Source organism: Petaurus breviceps, unplaced genomic scaffold (assembly GCF_028583685.1).
Source record: "Petaurus breviceps papuanus isolate PSGF00001 unplaced genomic scaffold, PetGlider_PUasm1.0 184, whole genome shotgun sequence".
Taxonomy (NCBI): domain Eukaryota; kingdom Metazoa; phylum Chordata; class Mammalia; order Diprotodontia; family Petauridae; genus Petaurus; species Petaurus breviceps.
In genome coordinates, this window is record NW_027185793.1 from 13,064,823 (window position 1) to 13,085,086 (window position 20,264).

The window sequence follows — 20,264 nt, forward strand, 5'->3', positions numbered from 1 at the left end:
TGATTGGTTCCACAAGACACTGCTTTTATCCCTCCCTAATTCACTATTCCATTCACTACGGAACCTTTCCCAAACCTTTTCATCCTTCATCAAAACTTCCATAGATTCCCTTAACCACTCTTTCAGCTGAGAACTTTGTCTTATATTTTACTGAAAATATTAAGGTCATTTACTAAAATTCCCCCTTCTCTCCTCCTCACCTTTTATCACTCAGATTTCTTTTGACCACTCCTTTTCAGTCTCCTTTGATGGATCATTATTCAAGTCATACCCGCTAACTACGAGTGTCCCACAGATCTCTGTCCTGGACTCACTTCTTTTCTCCCTCTATACTATTTAACTTGAGGGTCTCATGAATACCAATGAATTCCATTATCTTCTCAAGTCTACTTATCCAGACCTAATCTTTCTGCTGAGCTCATATTTCATATCTCCAACTGCCTTTCAGATATCTTAAACTGGATGTCTAGTGGATACTTTAAATTGAGTATGTCCAAAATTGAACTCATTATCTTTCCCACCCAAACCTCTCCTTGTCCCAACTTTCCCATTCTTATGAAAAGTAGCACCATCTCCTCAGTCATCCAGGCTCTCAACATAGCTGCCATCCTTGACATTTTACTCTCTCTTCACCTCCCCTCACCTCATATACAATCTTTTGCTATGGCCTGCTTAGCCTACCTTAATAACATCTTTCACATACACCGTCTTCTCTCCTCTGACACTACTACCACCTTCACGCAGGCCCTCATAACTTCATGCCTATACTCTTGTGGAAGCCTGCTAGTTGATATTCCTATCATAAATCTCTCCTACTCCAGTCCATTCTATACTCAACTATTAAATTAATTAATTTTTCTGAAATTAGGCAATTCTGATCATGTTACCCCCTCATTCAATAAATTCCAATAGCTCCTTATGATCTCCAAAATGATATATAAAATCCTCTGCATGACATTTAAATTTTCATACCCTAACCCCTTTCTACCTTTCCAGTCTTCTTATACCATATGCTCTGACATGTATTCTCTAACTCAGTGACATTAACATTCTTGGTGTTCCTTAAAGAGGATGCTCTCCATATTCTGGGTATTTTCACTTTCTGCTCTCCATGACTGGAATGCTTGCTCTCCTCATGTCTGCCCTCTTGGCTTCCCTGGCTTCCTTCAAGTCCCAGCTGAAATCTTTCCTTTCCCTATCTCTTTTAATTCTAGTTCCATATGTCTATTGATTATTTCAAATTTATCCTGTGTAGAGCTTATTTGTTCAGAGTTGTTTGCAGGTTGTCTCCTCCATCAAACTGTAAGCTCTTGAGGGCAAGAACTGCCTTTATTATTATTTTTTAATATTCCCACTGCTTAGCACAGTGCCTGGTATATAACAGATGTGTCATGAATTTTTATTGACTGAACTGGATGACTCACTGACTACTCTTTCACTATCTCCTTTATTGGTTCTTCACCTAGGTCATGCCTACTGATTGTAGGGTCACCTAAGATTCTTTGTTCAGGCCTCCTTTCTCCTTGCTCTATGTTATTTTCCTTGGTTATCTCATAAGCTATTGTAATTTCTGTTTTCATCTCTCTGCAGATGATTTTCAGGTCTACTTTGTCTAGTCTCAACCTCTCTCCTGATCTACATTCCTGCATCTCTAACTGCCTACTAGACATCTCAAGTTGGATGTCCTGTAAATGTCTTAAAGATATTTAAAACTCAATATGTCCAATATTATTGGACATTATATTTCCCTCCAAACGTTACACTCTTCCTTACTCCCATTAGTAACTCCCATTACCACTGTCCTCCCAGTTTTCCAGTCTCATAACCTGTGTCATCCTAGATTACTTATTCTCTCTCATACTCTCCATACATAATTTGATGTTACATTCTAATTTTTATTCTTAGTAATCTTATAAACACACTCCTCTTTCCTCCCATTGCCATCACGTTGGGACAGACCCTCATTATCCCAAGCCTGGAATATTGCAATAGTCTGCTGACTAGTCTCCCTCAAGTCTTCCCTCACTCTAATGCATCCTTACTCTGCTGTCTAAAGTACAAATATGACCATTCCAATCTCCTATTTAATAAACTCCAGGGGCTCCCTATTACTTCCAGGATCAAATATAAAACCAGCTGTTTGGCTTTTAAAGTCCTTTATATTGTAGCCTCTCTCTTTTTATCTAGTCTTCTTCTATCTCACTTCCCTCCATGTATTCGGCCATTTAGTGACACTGGCTTCCTTGCTCTTCTTTGAATACGACATTCCACGGTCTGATTCTCAGCATTGTCACTGGCTTTCCCACAAACTTCAATCTCTCCCTCCTCATCTCGACCTTCTGGCTTCCTTACATTTCTTTAAGTCTCAGCTAAAGCCTCACATTCTGTGAGAAGCTTCCTCAATTTTTGTGCCTGGCCTCTAAGACTACCCCAACCTTCTCCTATATACATCTTGTTTGTGTAAAGTTGTTTTGCAAGTTGTCTCCCTCATCAGGCTGTGAGCTCCTTGAGGGTTGGAACTATTTTTTAATTTTGTTTTGTTTTTGCTTTTCCTTCTATCACCAGGGTTTAGTAAAATGCCCAGAATATAGTAGATGCTTAATAAATGCTTACTGATGAACTGAGGGTACTACCCGTATAGGACTCATCCTGCTCTTTCAAGTTGGTCAGTTGGGACTCTGTATCTAATTGAGACTCTATATCCATTCTTACAGTGGGCTTCTAGAGCAATAGCTCTATAGATTCCAGTATAGCGAAATCTAAATGATGTGGATAAACACTACTTTGGTTTTTTTAGTAAATGCAATAATTTCTTCCTTTCTTTAGAAAAAGTTAAATAAAATAAAGGAAAATACTAACCAGTCATAAGGTCATGATTCCACAGCTGATACTATTCTGTTGGAAACCTCAATTTCCAAGTAGTTGTAATAAGTTGTAGCAAGAACTTACTCATTATACTTAGCACTGTGCCTTTATTGTGTTTTTTTAAAAAAGCTAATGAACATTTTCCTCCCTCTTCCCCTGCTCCAAGACCTCCTCCCCTACAGAAGTGAATTTTGGGAAAATTCATATACATATAGCACAATAGACAAATGCTCCAACACAATAGGGTTTTTGCTTCCCCAGTCCATTTACATCTTCCAGGGAACAAAATGATTAACAACCTCTCTCATCTGTCAAGAACAAAAAATGGTCACCAGGTAGCTAGATAACAGTTAAGAACGGGTATTTCATTCAGAAGAAATCAAAAGAGCTCAAAAATTAGATTCTTCTCATAAATCAGTGCTAATCCAAGAAATAGGTTATGCTAGTTTTTTACAAATATGAAAAGCAAACTTTTCCCATAATTTCGGAAAGATATTAAGATGTATGAGTAGTCTAGTAAAACAATTAAATTTAACAATGCACCTTCATGGTCAGATTTTGTAATCCCCAATATTTTCTTTATGTGGGATGCATATAATGTTTAAAACTATACTTTCTCATTTAAGGCCCCTTTATAGTACACACACACACACACACACACACACACACACACACACACAAACGTATTACTGGTTTAAGAAAGTGAATATTACCTGCTTTTCAACAATAGTTCTCAACGCCATATCTGCACGGGTAACAATATCTGGATAGGGGCGAGATATTTCCGTTTCTGGATATCTTTCCCTTCGTATACAAAACACAAAGTCCATGAATTAGCATACTAGCATACTACCACATTTCTTTGAACTATAACTCACATCTTAACACTTTTATTACATACAATCATTATGAAGTACTTAGTGAATGTTGTGTACTCCACAAGAGTATAGAAGTCTTGTACAAACCAGTAGCTCTAAAATTTTTTCTGTCCTTATTTATCTTTCATGATTAATTCTGATATGTGTGGTTTTCACATTTGACTTGAATTTAATAACAATCAAAAGGAAAGCTCTTTAATATCTAGAAAAATGTGTACAAATTACTGAGATTTACAGAAAAATAAACTAAAGAACCCAAACTCAGAAGAGAGGAAGTTGAATGAGGCATCAGTAAGGTACCAAAGAAGAAAAACAGAAAGAACACATGGATTTTTAAGTGAGCTCTATTAAGCATTCAGAGAAAAAAAAAAACAATTGCAATAATATTGTGACTACAAGTAAACAACAACAAAAAATGGCTATGTTGACAGTTCTTCTAATATGAGATCTTTGTTAGCCACAGTACAGGATTTAAAAAACGATGTTCTAATCAATTCTGACAAGGTGATTAAAAGTTATTTAAAGTATAACAATTATTTGAAATACAAATTTATTTGTGCTATTGTGAGTGATAAACTTTGCCCTAAGATCAAATTTTGCCAGAGATATTGGCTAATAATTTTATGAAGCCATCATGATTAGCAAAATTTGTACAAAACTGAAATTTTATGGTTGACAATGATGTGTTTCCATTAAAAACTTATATGCGTGAAGTAAAAATCATCACATTATCAAAGAGTTTAAGTAGGTTTTGAACTAATCTCTTTTATTTCAGAATTTCTCTCAGTATCCCTCCCCTAATCGTCTTCCAGAAAATCATCCTACAAAAATAATATTAAAAAAATAGAGTAAGAGAGTAAAACACCAAAAAAATTTGACCAATATGTCAAAAAGTCTGAATATATATGCAATGTACTACACAAACAGACCTCTCAACTGTGTAAAGGAGTAGAATTGGCATGTCTTTTCATATCTCTTCTTTGGAGCCATACTTGCTCTCTATAATTTCACAATATTCACTTTTGTGTTTTTTTTTAAATTTTTGCTTTTTTTTTTGAGGGGGAGTGTAGGGCAATTGGGGTTAAGTGACTTGCCCAAGGTCACACAGCTAATAAGTGTTAAGTGTCTGCGGCTGGATTTGAACTCAAGTCCTCCTGACTCCAGGGTGTTCATTATTCACTGCGCCACCTAATTTCCTCATGATATTCACTTTTGAATGCCTTGTGGTTATTATTCCCATTTACATTATTGTAGTCACTGTGAGTGATGTTTTCTTGGCTCTTCTTACGTTAATCTGCATTAGATCATGGAAATCTTTCCATGCTTCTTTGTATTTATCATATTCATAATTCATTTTAACACAGTAACATTCCATGACATTCGTATGCCACAATTTGCTTAGTCAATCCATAAATGATAATCGACTTTGTATCTAACTCTTTGCTTCCACAAAAGGTGTTGCTACAAATATTTTGGTGACCATGGGTGCTTATTTTCTTATGAATGTCCTTCTTGGGATATGGCTGATAGTTCAATCTCTGGACCTTCGAATATGGATACTATAGTCACCTTAATTTTATGATTGCTAATTTTTTTCCAAAATAATTCTATGATCATACGTTCACTCAACAATCCTCTTGTTTTTTTTTTTTTTTTTTGCTTAGCTTACTTTCCTCTCTAACATTGACTATTTCCATTTGTTTTTTGTCATCTTTGCCAACTTTCAAGGTATAGTTTTTCTTTTTCTGAGATTTCTGGTAATATTAGCCTTTCCTCCCTTTCATCTACCTATTGCTCACATTTCTACTCTTTCCCCTTTTATTACAGGTCTCCTGAGAGCTAGACCCCAAAGCTACCTCAGCCTACTCTTATACTGGAGAATTCACTTTTCACCATCACTTGTTTTAGCTTGATGCCAGTCCTTTGTCCTTCAGATCTAGTGGAGTCCCACACAAATCCCACACCTGTCCCAGGTCCTTTTGTTGTCTGCTTCAATATTTTAGCTGTTGCTTCAGTTATTTCATACTTCCACTTTCCTATCCTCTTCCTCCTCCTCTTCTTCCTCCTCCTCTTCCTCCTCCTCCTCTTTTTTCCTCCTTTTCCTCATCTTCCTTCTTTTTACTGGGTTTGGGACTGGACAAAGTTGAATTCTACTTCTTGTCACAGAATGGTTAGATAAGGGCAAGGGAGAGTGAATGGGAGTGGTGACCTGGTAGAGACTAAAACAGTAGTACAGGAATTGCTCAGTGGATCTCAGAACACAAGCCTGTAGGTTTGTTTTGCAGATCTGCCATAGGTGGCAGGTGGTGGGGAAGGAGATGCTGAGTGAGCTGAGTGGAGATTAGGGATTAGTCTTCTCTGCTATTACTTAGGTTATTACCTAGTTAAGGTTTATATATATATATGCCTGTAGCGGAAAAATGCAAAAATCTGCAATGTTATCTCTTGGGCATAATTCTTATTTTGGTGAGCTTTGAGAGATAATGAAGATAAAAAAAAAGTTTAGTCCTCCATCTTACTGATCACATGACACATAAGTTGAGACATTTCTTTAAAATACAAAAATGCAGCGCCTTTCAATAGCTTACAAAACAAATGCCTGACATCAGAGAAGACAAAAATCTATTAACTTAATTTCAACTAAAGTCTTTGCATAAATTGATTGAAAGAAGGATTGTCATTTTGTGGGGCTATTTAATTATTGCTTTTTATTTATGTTTTAACATTATTGTGTTCTATATAATAATTAAGACCAAATTTTTAAATAATATGACTTATAATAAGCACTTTAAATCACGATATTAAAACAAGCTTTTCCAAAAATAATGGCTCATAATCAGTAACATTGCTTCACTAAAATATTAACTATTGCTGACATGTTAATTTAGCTTAATGGTAAAATAAATTTATTCTAATTAAAATATTATTATTCTAGTTTAGTGAGAACAAAAATATTTTTTGCTACAAATAAGGGAGTAAATTCTTTTAAAAAGTTATTTATTTTGGTTTTATTTTATCTTTTGAAAAATTCTTATTGTGTATGGTTATAATGAACAAAATACATGTTGGTACTACATTGCATTATTTATGTATATATATTATATGTGGGTGACTGTGTATATATGTATTTAGGATGCATGATCAAAAAAGTTTTAATAATGTAGGTGCACAATCAAAACAGTTTGGAGACAACTGATCCAGAGCACATATTTTATACTAATTTTGTGCAGAGGAAATTGAACTGTATACATTAGACTTTAAATTAGTTGCTTACAACATACAGAGTACTATCTTCTAGTATGAATGTGATAAATATGTACCCCTTTGGAAAAATGATCCAAATTTTCTGCATTTCTATTGCCTCATAGGCAGCTAGGGACTCAGTGCACAGAGATCTGGACCCGTAGTCAGAAAGATCAGATTTCAAATTTGGCCTTCAACACTTACTAGCTGTGTGTCCCTGGGCAAGTTACTTAAACTTTTTTCTGCCTCAATTTCTTCAACTGTAAAATGGGGATAATAATATCTCCTACCTTTCAGGATTGTTTTGAGAATTGAACACTATATTTGTAAAGCATTTAGCACAGTGTCTGGCACATAAAACTATACAATAAGGTCTAATCATTTTTGGATTAAGGAGACCTTAGAGATTATCTAGTCTAACTGCTTCATTTTATAGAGGAATAAGTTGAGACCCAGTGAGTCTAAGTGAGAAAAACGTAGCAGGGATTGCACACTCTAGATAAGAGCTGCAGGAACCATCCCACAGATCATATACTAGAACTCCTTTGACAACTTCTGGGGATACCAGGGTCTCGGCACTGAAAGACTTGGTACTTTGAGATGATGAAACAATTCACCTATTGAGCATGAAGGATGGCTGACTCAAATAACCTTTCAAATGAGTCATCTCATCTTGTAATTCTTCTCCTAAGCATAGAAGTAATCTTTAGCCATCTCCCTATGGGGATAAAGTCAGAGTTGGTGCCCTTCCCTGACCCTGGAAGAAGTAAAGTGCATATTCGTGGTAACTAAAAGTATGTTGGACGTGAGCAAGTCTGGGCTCCTAGATACTGCTTCTGTTTTATTTCTTCTTCAATATAAAGGGAGTGAACTGCAAAATCAAAAAAAGAATGCATCCAATTTTAGAGGCAACCTTGTAAGTTTGAAATGTGCTGAGATTCTGGGTCATTTGGTTGGAGCTGACTAGTAGCAGAGGAAATTTCTTCATTAGAGAGGATGGCCAGCAATAAAGATAGGAATATAACCCATGGCTAGGTTTACCAGAAGACATAAGTAGGGGAATGAAAAGAGAATGCGTATTTGTATTCCAGGCATTGTGCTGTTTCTGTTTGTCCTCCATTCTCAGAGAGCACCTTGGCATCAGGGAGGTGATGCCATGACTTGGAAGTGAATTGGATTTAAGTTAGGAAGGGTTGTGCAAAGTCACCATCCTCACTTCTTCCTCTGGAGACATCTGGGTCCATTGACATGACTGAAGATGGTCCTGGATGCAGCAGGAGACCTTGGACAGAACTTTACAGATATCTTATTTGATTCTCACAATAATCCTGTAAGGTGGATGCTATTATTATTCCCATTTTGCATCTGAGGAAGCTGAGGAAGACAGAGGTCATGACTTGACTAGGGTTACAGGGATAAGAAGTGTCTGAAGCTGCATTTGAACTCAGGCCTTCCTGACTTCAGGTCCAAGACTATCCACTCCACTGCCTATGGACCTGGGGGGAAATTATTTGGATAATGAAGAGATGAGTTTAAATGTAAAATGCCTATTGAGCAGTCCTGCAAATTTCTACATGTTCTGAAGTTTAAGTCTCAATCACCGGGAAGAGTATAACTGTAGTTATAATTTACTACATGCAGTTTTACTTCTTTTATCAACATTTGTGCATCTTTATGTTGTGTTTATTTTATATGGAGGAAATAAAGAGCTAATGTATGACTTTTAGTATATATTGAATGTTTTTCTACTTGTCTTTTTGGGGAGACCTTAGATATGAGCCTTCATCTAAACTTTAAAGAATTTTCCCTGGGTCTTCAAGGTGGGGGTGAAAAAAGTCAAAGCCAATGGTTAAAGACTAACCCCTCTCTTTGGAAGTCACACTCCCCTAAGACTGATCTCAGAGACTCAGATCCTGGGTGAAGAGGGAGAGGGCACAGCAGGACACTTCCCTTGAACCCAGAAGTAGGTTATTGTTACATAAATTAGGAAAGTTTTCTATTGTCAATCATGTATAAAGGAAGGATGTTCTGGGAATTTCTCAAACATACTTTAGTAAGAGAGTGGTAGTGCTGTTCATAGGTAGCAACTCTAAGTTTTCTTTATATTTATAAATTAAAATTACTTAATTCACTCTCTAATTTCCTGGGGACCCATTTAATTCACTTTTTCTAAATTTTTCTTTGTTGATTTTCTGACTGGTTTTTATATTAGTTTTTTATTTGATTTTTTAAACTTTATTTTCCCAAGATATTTCTTTGGTTCCCCCTTAACAAAATCTAGTTTCTATTATAAAGTTAGTTATATTTTGCTTGTTCTTATTGAATCGGCATTTTCCTTCCTTCTTGATTTATTTATCTCTTTAAAGTTTCCCTCATTTAAGATTTATGATTGCTTATCAATGCTTTTCTATAGCTTTCTTCCCATCCTTAGTTGTTTCTTTTGTAATGTTACAGAATCTGATGGCCTAAAGATAGCTTTTAAGTCATAAATAGGCATGAGTGCTAGTTGTTTTTAATTATAAAGGGTTGCAATTGTTTTTTTATTATTTTATAATTGAAAGGATTTTATTTACATTGAAATTGTCAATTCTATCATCTTGTCAAATGTGCTGTTTTATAAGAAATACACACACACTGCTTCAACGTGTTGAAGAACTGCAGGGCTACTGCAAAATGAAATGTAACAACATACTGCAAAAATACAGGGAAATGATGAATTCTTTCAATAATAAATTCTAGAATTTATACAGTATTTTAATATTTGCAAGTCGCATTACAAAATCATCTCGTTTTATCCTCACATCAGCCCTGGAAAGTATGTGCTGTTATTATCGTCATTTTGCAAATGAAGAAACTGAGTTTAAGTGACTTACCAGGCTCACATTCCTAAAAAGTGTCTGAAATCAACACCAAGTTCAGAATTCAGCCCATTCTGCCACCAAATCCCTGCCTTCTCTCTGAATATTTAGGGGCATTTTAGGATGCCCCTAGAGTCTGGACACATAGGAAATCTCATTAACTATGCATATTTTCAAGAAATGAAATGAATGAAATTTTCAACAATATTTTATTTAATTAGCATACATTTTAGCTATGACAATTTCATACGGAATAAAAGTTTTCATTAGCTATTGGGGACAATTTTTCATACTAATGAAATTAATTTGATTAATTAATTTAATTAATTAATGAAATTAATTTAATATAATTAATTTCATTAATTAATGAAATTCCCTATGTGTCTCCTATGTCTTCCTATGAAATTTGATTTATGCTAATTGGATAAAATGTTGTTGAAAACTTCATTTCATTTCTTGAAAATATGCATAGTTAATGAGATTTCCTATGTGTCCAGACTTTAGGAACACCCTGAAATAGAAAAAGTAAGTAGGGCAAGACATGGATTTGTGTCAAAAAATTCCAGGTAGAAAAAAGACAGTGAATAAGCCACTGAACTATCACTAATTTTTATTTGCATAATATTTTATTTTATTTTACTTATGAGCTACATATCCTACCATGCAGAAGAGGAACTTAGATTTTATTGTCTGACATCAACTTTATTGAATTTCATTGACCTTATTGGCAAGTTCACATGTTCCGTGCTTTGTTATTAGGTGGTTGAACTGCATCAATGTATTTCTTCTTAAAGAAGCACATCATAATACATAATACACATCATAATACATACTACCTCTCTTCTAGAGAGATGACATAAGAGGTATTTCGAAAAACAAAAAGCTGTATCTTTCAAGGACTTCTAACAGTTTCTTCATGTTTTGTGATGTACGTCACATCTAAGATAGTTAACACTGTCTTGATTAATCACATAATTCCTATTTAATGCACAACTACACATTGTCAAAACTGACCTAAAAATAAGATCTGAATTAGCAAAAATTCACTTTCAAAACCTGTCCACTAAGACAAACGTTCTACTTGTATAGAGACAGATGTGATGACTATCCCCCTGGATACTCATACTGCTTCTCTTTCATTCCCAGAGAAATACACAGATATCTTTCCAGAGTATTTTGCGTAACTGGCTATATACCACCATTAGACTGAATCAGTTCCTAGAGCTCCATGTTCTAAGTTTATCCTTAGATTCTCCAAATCTCTGTTCACTGACATTGCATCACATAAGTTTGCCTGGCCTGCCATTTGTAGGTAACTGATCTGCTGAGGAGAGATAAGCACACAAGCATAAACTTTGAAATTCATTCTTCCCTTCATGTAGGATTAAACTACCCTAGAATATATGGGGATTTTCCTTATGCCTATGGAAATAAATCACATTTGGAAACTTAAGAAAAAATCATGAGAGACCTGTTACTGACTAGTCTGGTATCATGAGAATGTTCCTAGGCTAATTTTCAGAGGCTAGTCAGTACTACTTTAGAAGGAAAGAGAGATATGGCAAAATATCAATAGATTTTATTTTCTCTGCCTTTCTCTTTTATTCCTTAAAAGTCTAATATCACTATCAGCACGATACAGTGGAAAGAGTCGTGGATTCTTAGTCAGTGGCCTAGGTTCAGTAACCTGTTTCTGTTACTTCACACACGACCTTCTCCTCTTTGGGCCTGTTCCATCATCTGTAAAAATAAAGGGCCAGAGGTCTGAGGTCCCTTCTGCCCAGGAGTGTGTTGGAGCCAGTTCAACCAGTCCAGGAGAGCTTTATCATTAAGCTTTCAGTGTGAACATTTACACCTTGGAAATCAGAAAACACCATAAATCAAATTATGATTTGTTCTTTTGTTGATTGTCTAGTAAACTTAAGTCAATCTATTCATGCTTTTCCAAACTGTTTTCCAAAATGGTTATGCTAACGATTCACAGCTCCACAGAAAAGATGCTTGTGTCCCTATATCCCATAGACCTCTGAAAGATCAACTATTCCTATCTTTTGTCATCTTTGCTAATTTGTAGGGTGTGTGGTGAAACATTGGTGTTGTTTTGATTTTCATTCCTCTTATGTTAGTAATTCAGAGCCTTTTAAAAATGGTTTTTAATAGTTTGTGATTCTTTATATTCTTTGATTTACTTCATTCTCTTGACTTGGAGACCTTCCTTCTCCTTCTACCCTTAAAACCCCCTTGTTTCATTATTGAGTTCCTCCCAGAACCTCCACTTTAAGAAACAGAATAGAGTATCCATCCTTCATTTACTACATACTACACCCATGCTTTTCCTCATGGGTTCCTCCCCTCCCTGCTTTTCAGCTTTTTTTTTAATATGCCTGCCTCCTCCTCCATTAGAATATAAGCTCTTTGAAGACAGGAGCTACTTATCTTTTTGCTTTATGTATATATGCATCTTCAGCACTTAGCACAATGTCTACTACACAGTAAATATTTAATAAAAATTTTTTGACTTGACTTTGTTATTTATCTATTGTAGAATGGTTTTTGGCTTTAGATATATGTATAATTGTCAGTTCTCTAGGATTTTCTAAATAATATTGTCATCAATAAATAGGGATTTTTTATTTCCTCTTTTCCTATCTTTACATCTCCATTTTCTTTCTCTTCTCTTATGAAATTACTAGCCTTAAAAGGCTTTTATTCAATACAGATTCTTCTTTGCCTATACTTTCTAGGTTTTTTTTTACCTTTTTATTTCTTTTACCATAAATGAGGACTATATTTTGTCAAAGACTTTTTCTACAACCACTGAGAAAATCAGGTAGTTATGAATGTTTTTGTTTTTAATATGATTATGTTTATCGTGTTCTTAAGGTTGAACAATTTCTTTAATCCTTGGTATAAATCCAACTTGATCATAATGAATGATTTCTTGAGTTATTTACTGTAGTCTGCTATAAGATTTAATTTTAAAATTTTGAATCAATATTCATGAATGATAATGCCTGTAGTTCTCCTTAGCTCAATCCTTCTCCAACTTAGGAATTGGGACTACATGTATATTTGTCTTTCAAAAGAAGTATGAGTTTGTTTTTTTATCTTTTAAGAATAATTTATGAAAAATTGTACTAATTGTTCTTTAAAACTGAAGGAATTGTACTTTTAATCCACCAGAACCATTAGGATATCTTCCTTTTCCCCTTCTCTGTCTCTGTCTCTGTGCTTAATAAATATGTCACTTCATGTTCACAACTACCCTGCGAGATTGGAGCTGTCATTGTTCTCATTTGCAGATAACTCATTTGGAACCTTCTTGTTACTGACTCCTGGGTTCTATTCATTTTGCTTCTTTTCATAGTTCCATTATAGCTAGATCTATTTCTTTTGTTCAGAGATTAAATTGTTGAAGATCCTATTCAGTCTTCAGTTATTTGAGTATTTTACATTTTTGAAAGTATCTGTTTCTTTTGTGTTTTCAGTTTTGATAGCACATGGCTGAGTAGTAGGCCCTGATGATTCTTTTTTTCTTCTGATTTTGATGTGATTTGATGTGATGGTCATTTTCTATTGTGTTGATTTAACTTTCTCTTCTATTTAATCAGATTGGCTAAATGTTTTACAATTTTGTTAGTTAGGTTTTTTTTTATGAGGGTGGAAGGCAAGGCAATTGGGGTTGACTTGCCCAAAGTCACACACCTAGTTAAGTGTCAAGTGTCTAAGGTCAGATTTTAACTCAGGTCCTCCTGGCTTCAGGGCCAGTGCTCTATTCACTGCACCACCTCGCTAGCCCAATTTTGTTAGTTTTTGCAAGAACTAGCTTCTGGTTTTATCATCTATATAGTCTTTTTGATTTTCAATTCATCTATTTTTCTTCTACTTTCAAATACCTTCTCTTATGCTTATTTTGGATTCATTTTTTGGCTTTTTAATTTTGTAAATGAATATTCAGTTCATTAACTTTCTACTTTCCTATTTTGCTAATGTATGCTCTTAGGGACATAATATTCACCCTGAGGTCTACTTTAGTTGTGTGCCAGAAATTTTGACATATTTCATCATTATAAATTTTTTACATAATTATTGTTTCTAAAATCTGTTCTTTGACCTGTTTGTCATTTAGGATTGCATTGTTAAGTCTCCATTTGGGTTCAAGTTTTTCTTTGTGCTCCTAGATCTGTTTATTATTGTGTTATGGTCTATAAATAATGTGTTTACTATTATAATTATATGTAACTATTATAATAGAATATGTGCAATCATAGTGCCTTTTTATATTTAATTTCAATAGCTCTGGGCCTGAACATATGGCAAATTTTTGTCAAGGTTCTATGTGGTGGTGCTGAAAAATGTATAGGTACTTTAGCAGAACCATCTATAGCATACCAAAAGTTTTTTAGCTTTGGTTTTTCCATTATTCAATTCTATATTTCCTTTTTTGTTAGATTTATCCAAAACTGAGAGAAGTAAATTAATATCTCCTGCTGTATTGTTTTGCTATCTATTTTTTTTGTAAATTAGTTAAAAATTTCCATTATGAGCTTAGATGCTATCACATTTGAGGCCTATAAATTTAATATTCAAATTGGTTTGTTGCCTATGGTTCCTTTCAGAATAATTTAATTTCTTTATTTCTATTTATGCTGTTAATTTTTGTTTTTGCTTTGCCTTATAGTATAATACAGTTCTTGTTTTTTTGATTCATCTGATTAATTATCTGTCAATTCCTTATTTTTAATTCTGTGTTTGTCTTTGTTTTTAGATGTGTTTCTTGTAAGCAACAGATTATGTCTTTTGAAGGATGGCATTCTTACGCAATCTCTTGCTCTCTTTTGTTATATTTGATTGTTTAATTGGCTCACATTTAAAGTTATAAGAGTTAGTTCTATAATTTTCTCCATTTCTGTCTTTAGTATTTCAGTCTTATTCAAATGGGCTTTGAACTGCAGGCTACACATAGTCAAAAGTTCTAGAGTAGCCATTGTTCGTTTCTGTTTCTTTCTTATGAAGTGAACTATACTACCTTACATTGTGACTTTTTATATGTATGCTTCAACATCATTTTCCACATGTGTTTCGCATGATTTCTCTACTGTTCTACCAACAAGCATTTATTAATCACTTAGCCTGTGCCAAATACCGTGTTAGTACCTCAGGATACAAACTCAAAGAATGAAATCATCCTTATTCTAAAGGATGGTATAATCTAATGTTTACTTCAAATTAGGATTCTCTATGTCTCTAATTCCTGAAGGAATTATATGGTCTAGGATCACAAGAGTTAGAATTTAAAGGAGCTATTGGAGTCATCTACTCTAATTCTAGGTGTCCTAGAGAAGTTGTGACTTACCCAAGCGATGACAAGTAGTGAATAACAAAGCAGAATGAATTAGAGAGCAGAATCTGATAATACATTGTTACCAGAAACACATTTGAAATATAAAGATGTATATAGAATTAAAATAAGGTGCTTTAGCAAAATCTATTATGTTTCTGGTGAATTCTCAAAAGCAAGCATAGCAATTGTTCTCAGATAAGACAATGCAAAAACAGAATCTATTAGAAGAGATAAAAGGGAAAAAAATATACTTAATGGTACCACAGACAATTCTTAAAATGTATGTATCAAACAGTAGAGTCCAATCTCTAGCACTACCTCTGATTGCTAGGACAATTCCTCTCCCTCCTTTCCACAACACACACACACCCAAGTGACGGAGCAGTGAAAAGTTATAAGATCAGAGTCTGTCTTGTAGATGTTTTTTTTTTTAATACAGCAATCGGGGTTAAATAACTTGCTCAAGGTTACACAGCCAGTTATTTCTGGATGTGGTGCTGAGTATCTGAGCCCAGATTTGATCCAGGTCATCCCGACACTGGAGCCGGTGCTCTTACTCATTGTGTTACCTGGCCACCCCTGTCTTGTAGATGTTTGAATATTGAATAGTAGGTTTCTAAAGTACTCTTGTTTTCTGCTTGGTAAGGAGGTGACCCTGGCAGATGTACCTGCATGAAATCAAAGCATTAATTTAATAGTAACAACAATTTTCCTTTCTCTTGTTTAGGTTATTAATCTTATCTCCCCCAAAAGGGGAAGATTTCAAGGGGAGAAAGCAAAAACTCTTGGCCTCTCTTTTGGGTTGGGTATTCAGAACTTAATATATGTGAAGAAGGAAAAAAGCCTAACATTTCATAGATGACGATGTCCAGGTTATTAGTTGTACATTTTTTTTGGCAGATTGAAGCATGATTTTCTTTAAAATTTTTAAATCTCTGTTTCTGTGTTTCCTTTCACAATATGACTAACATAGAAATATGTTTTAATAACTGCACATGCAAAACCTATATAAAATTGCTTGCCCTCTCAATGATGGAGGGAGAGAACCTGGAACCCCCAAAATTTGAAAAACAAATGTTACAAATTCTTTTTACATGTAGTTGGGGAAAATAAAATATTAAATTAAAAAAAATCAGCAACACTCACTATTCTTCCTTTGATACTGGCACTGGTATTGCCATCAATGACAATTTTGTCAAACACATTTCCTGATACAACAAAGAATAGGAGTAAAGTGAAAAGCCATGATTCTTCATCCTCAAATAGAAGAGGAGTTCCATCACTGTGGAACCCACTTACACAACCTATTTCCCAATACTAGGGAGACTATGTTCCATTCATAGGCCTTTGCCTCAAAGTACCCCTGTAGTAGCAGGGAGAAACATAGAGTCCTGTGTTGTATTCCATCAACAAAGTCACCATATTCAATGCAAAATAAATGAATGAATAAACAATCCTTCCTTGGAATCTTACCTACATCTACCTTCATCTATTTGGATCAGATCTAAGGCCTCTTTCTAGTTTCTAGAGTACTCCAGCAATATTCTAAATGAAAGTCATTATCCTTATTTCAGGTAACCATTATCTTATTACTTCCTGTGGGGGGAAGGGGGGTAATGACACTATTCTAAATAAAATAGTAGCATACATCTATGTAATGCTTATGGGGGAGGAGGGAAGTATTATTTCCTTTAATTACAGGTTTCTTGAAAAAATGCCTGTATTCATTGTACTCAATAATAGAAATAGGCACAAGAAGTAAATTAGAAGCAGGTGAGTAGTTTCTCCAGTGGTATGAATAGTGGATTTTTAAAAATACTTATTAAAGAAACCTGTTTTTGACTTGTTTTCCTAGAATATGGGTTGAGTAGCCAAACATAATTTCAATTTTTAGTAAACTTACTTATTTTTAAAATTAAATTTAATGTTTATTTTTAGTTTACCTTATTCATTTCCACAAGATTTTGAGTTACAAATTTTCTCCCCATCTTTCCCCTACGAACCACCCCAAAACAGCAATCCCACTGTATACCCCTCCCCAATCTGCTCTTTTCTATATACTCCCCCATCCCCCCCTCCAATTTTCTGGTAAGGCAAGATGGGTCTCCATACCCCAGTGCCTATATATCTTATTTCCCAGTTGCATGTAAAAAAATAATATATTTTTTAAACATTTGGTTTTAAAACCCTGAATTCCAGGTTCCCTCCTTTCCTCCCTCATTACCCATCCTTACTGGAAAGATAAGCAATTCAACATAGGCTGTACATGTACAGCTATGCAAAACTTTTCCATAATGGATATATTGTAAAAGACTGACTATATTTCCCTCCATCCTATCCCGCCCCCCACTTGTTCTATTTTCTACTTTGACCCTGTCCCTTTTCAAAAGTGTGTGCTTCTAACTACTCTCCCCCCCAACCTGCCCTTCCCTCCATCATCCCCCCTGTTATCCCCTCCCCGCCCCACTCTCCTGTAGGGTGAGATACCCTATTTAGTGTGTATGTCATACCCTCCCTAAGCTAAATTCAATGAGAATAAGGTTGACCCTTTTGCCTTCCTGTTCTTCCCCTCCATTGTAACCATTTTCCCTTGCCTCTTCTATATGATATAATTTACCCCATTCTGTCTCTCCCCATCTCCTCTCATTATATTCCTCTCTCACCTCTCAATTTCACCTTTTAAATATCATTCTTTCCTATTCAATTGATCCTGTTCCCTCTGTCTATGCATACCTGTACACATATATACACACACTCACATATATTCATATGCACACATACCCTCCTATACAGACATATATATGTATGTGTACATATTTGCATTTATATTCCCTTCAGCTATCCTCATACTGAGAGAAGTTTCATAAGTTACAATTATTGTTTTTCCATGTAGTCATGTAAATAGTTCAGCTTTGATAAGTTCCTTATGTTTTCTTTTCCCTGTTTACCTTCTCATACTTTTCTTGCTTCTTGTATTTGAATGTCAAATTTTCTATTCAACTCTGTTTTTTTTCATCAAGAATACTTGAAAGTCCTCTGTTTCATTGAATGATAATATTTTCTCCTGAAACATTATATTCAGTTTTCCTGGATAGGTGATTCTTGGTTTTAATTCTGGCTCCTTTGACTTTCAGAATATCATATTCCAAGCCCTTTGATCCCTTAATGTAGAAGCTGCCAGATCCTGTGTTATTCTGATTGTGTTTCCACAATATTCAAATTGTTTCTTTTTTGCTACTTGTAATATTTTCTCCTTGATCTGGGAACTCTGGAACCTGGCTATAATATTCCTAGGAGTTTTCTTTTTGGGATCTTTTTAAAGAGGTGATCGTTGGATTCTTTCAACCTATTTTGCCCTCTGGTTCTAAAACGTCAGGACAATTTTCATTGAGAATTTTTTGAAGGATGATTTCTAAGTTTTTTTTTTTTATCATGGCTTGGTACCCCTACAATCTGCAGGCCAGGAGCTCCAAAGCAGCCATGTGGAGGTGACTACATGGCTACTGTGCCTCCACCGCTTCTCAATCCAGGGGCAGAGGCTGGACTGTGCCTCTCTTTCTCCCCCCCCCCCACCCAGTTCCAACAGAGTTCTACACTGACCTTTTACTTTTTCTTTGGCATTTATGGGTTGATATTTCTAAACTGCCACTGCTGCTGGTGATACACTCTCCCCAAGTCTGCTCTAGCTGCCGCTGGTCTTGGCTACCATAGGGCTAAAACCATAGGCTCACACCAGGCTCCTAGCACGCTGGGATGGACCCTTCCTGTCAGCCTGCCGGGCTGCCTTCAGTGGGAGATTTGTTTCTCTGTGTCACTTTGTGGGTTCTGTAGCTCTAAGATTTGTTTAGAGTCATATTTTATAGATATTTGAGGTAGTTATGGGGGGAGCACAAGGAGTTTTCCTGCTTCTAAGCTGCCATGTTGGCTCCACCCCCTGTACATATTCTATTGTAAAAGTAATGAGGATAGTTGATTAGGACTCCTGTGATCAATTGATTTCTACCCTTATCTTATCCTTCAGCCCAGTTGATGAAATTACAGAAGGTAACAGGGACAACAATGTGTTAATATCTTAACTGAAATGCAAAGTGTCTACATTTTATTACCAACTTATAAGATGTGAAATTTTTCTAGAATTGTAAATTAGGACTTGAAGGGACTTAGAGTTCCTCAAATCTAAGTCTCTCATTTTGAAAATGAAGAAATTGAGACCCATTAAGTAATATTCCCAGGATACATAACTTATATATGAGACAGCATTCTATTCATTCATTCAGGTCTTCCTGTCTCAAATTACAGCATTCTATCCATTATACCATGTTTGGTGTTATTAGAGGACCTAATGATCTGACATACCTCTGGTGTCCTTTTAAAAGCTTAAAAGTTAAGGCAAGCAACAGCTCTAAGGACTGTGAACTTTGTGAGTCATTAAGAAAGCCATTTATGGAAAAATAACAGCTGTTGAGAAGAAAATGCTTCTTGATTCTTGGAGGAGATGAGATTTCTTTTTTTTCCCTCCCTGTCTACATTGACCATGGTATATTACAGTGATGCTATTCATAACACCAAGTGGTTCCAGCTGGTGAAGGCATAAGACCAGAGGAACTCTGTTAGTTGAGAGTCAGTGTTTGTTTGGGAAGTTGATCTATGAAACCCAATGAGCAAGTTACCCAGGAGACACAATGTGAAAAAGGGAGAAGCATGAGTATATCACTAAAAAGCAAAGAATAGCATGGTCCTGCACTGTGTGAGTCACATGTGCCTCCTATGTCCCTATGTATATGCCTTTCTACTGTTGGACTCTATTAAGAGTGCCCACTTTTCCCACTGATGCTGGATGTAGTTGTGAGAAAATATACTCAGGTTGATGAGGAAATGTTTTATCACTTTTGTTCTTACAAGGCCATCTCATTATCTTTTCTATAAGCTAATAGTATATGCTAACTAGCTATGAAAGATGAGTAGGAGAGTGGGGATTCATGAATTACAGTTTTAGCAGAATCAAAAAAGTACCTTGACATTTGGAATAACTGTTCTCTCCTGGGAACCACAAGACAATTTTGGGGGGGACTGCAG

The 20,264-nt window shown here is 35.3% G+C and overlaps 1 protein-coding gene across 1 annotated transcript in view; it reads right to left on the reverse strand.

Moving 5' to 3' along the window:
* TMEM232 (transmembrane protein 232) overlaps positions 1 to 20,264 on the reverse strand; it is a 204,075-nt gene that overhangs the window by 4,333 nt on the left and 179,478 nt on the right. The window contains exon 12 of the mRNA XM_069088045.1: positions 3,579 to 3,669. Within this exon, the coding sequence (XP_068944146.1) occupies positions 3,579 to 3,669 (91 nt within the window). The remainder of the gene's footprint in view (positions 1 to 3,578; positions 3,670 to 20,264) is intronic.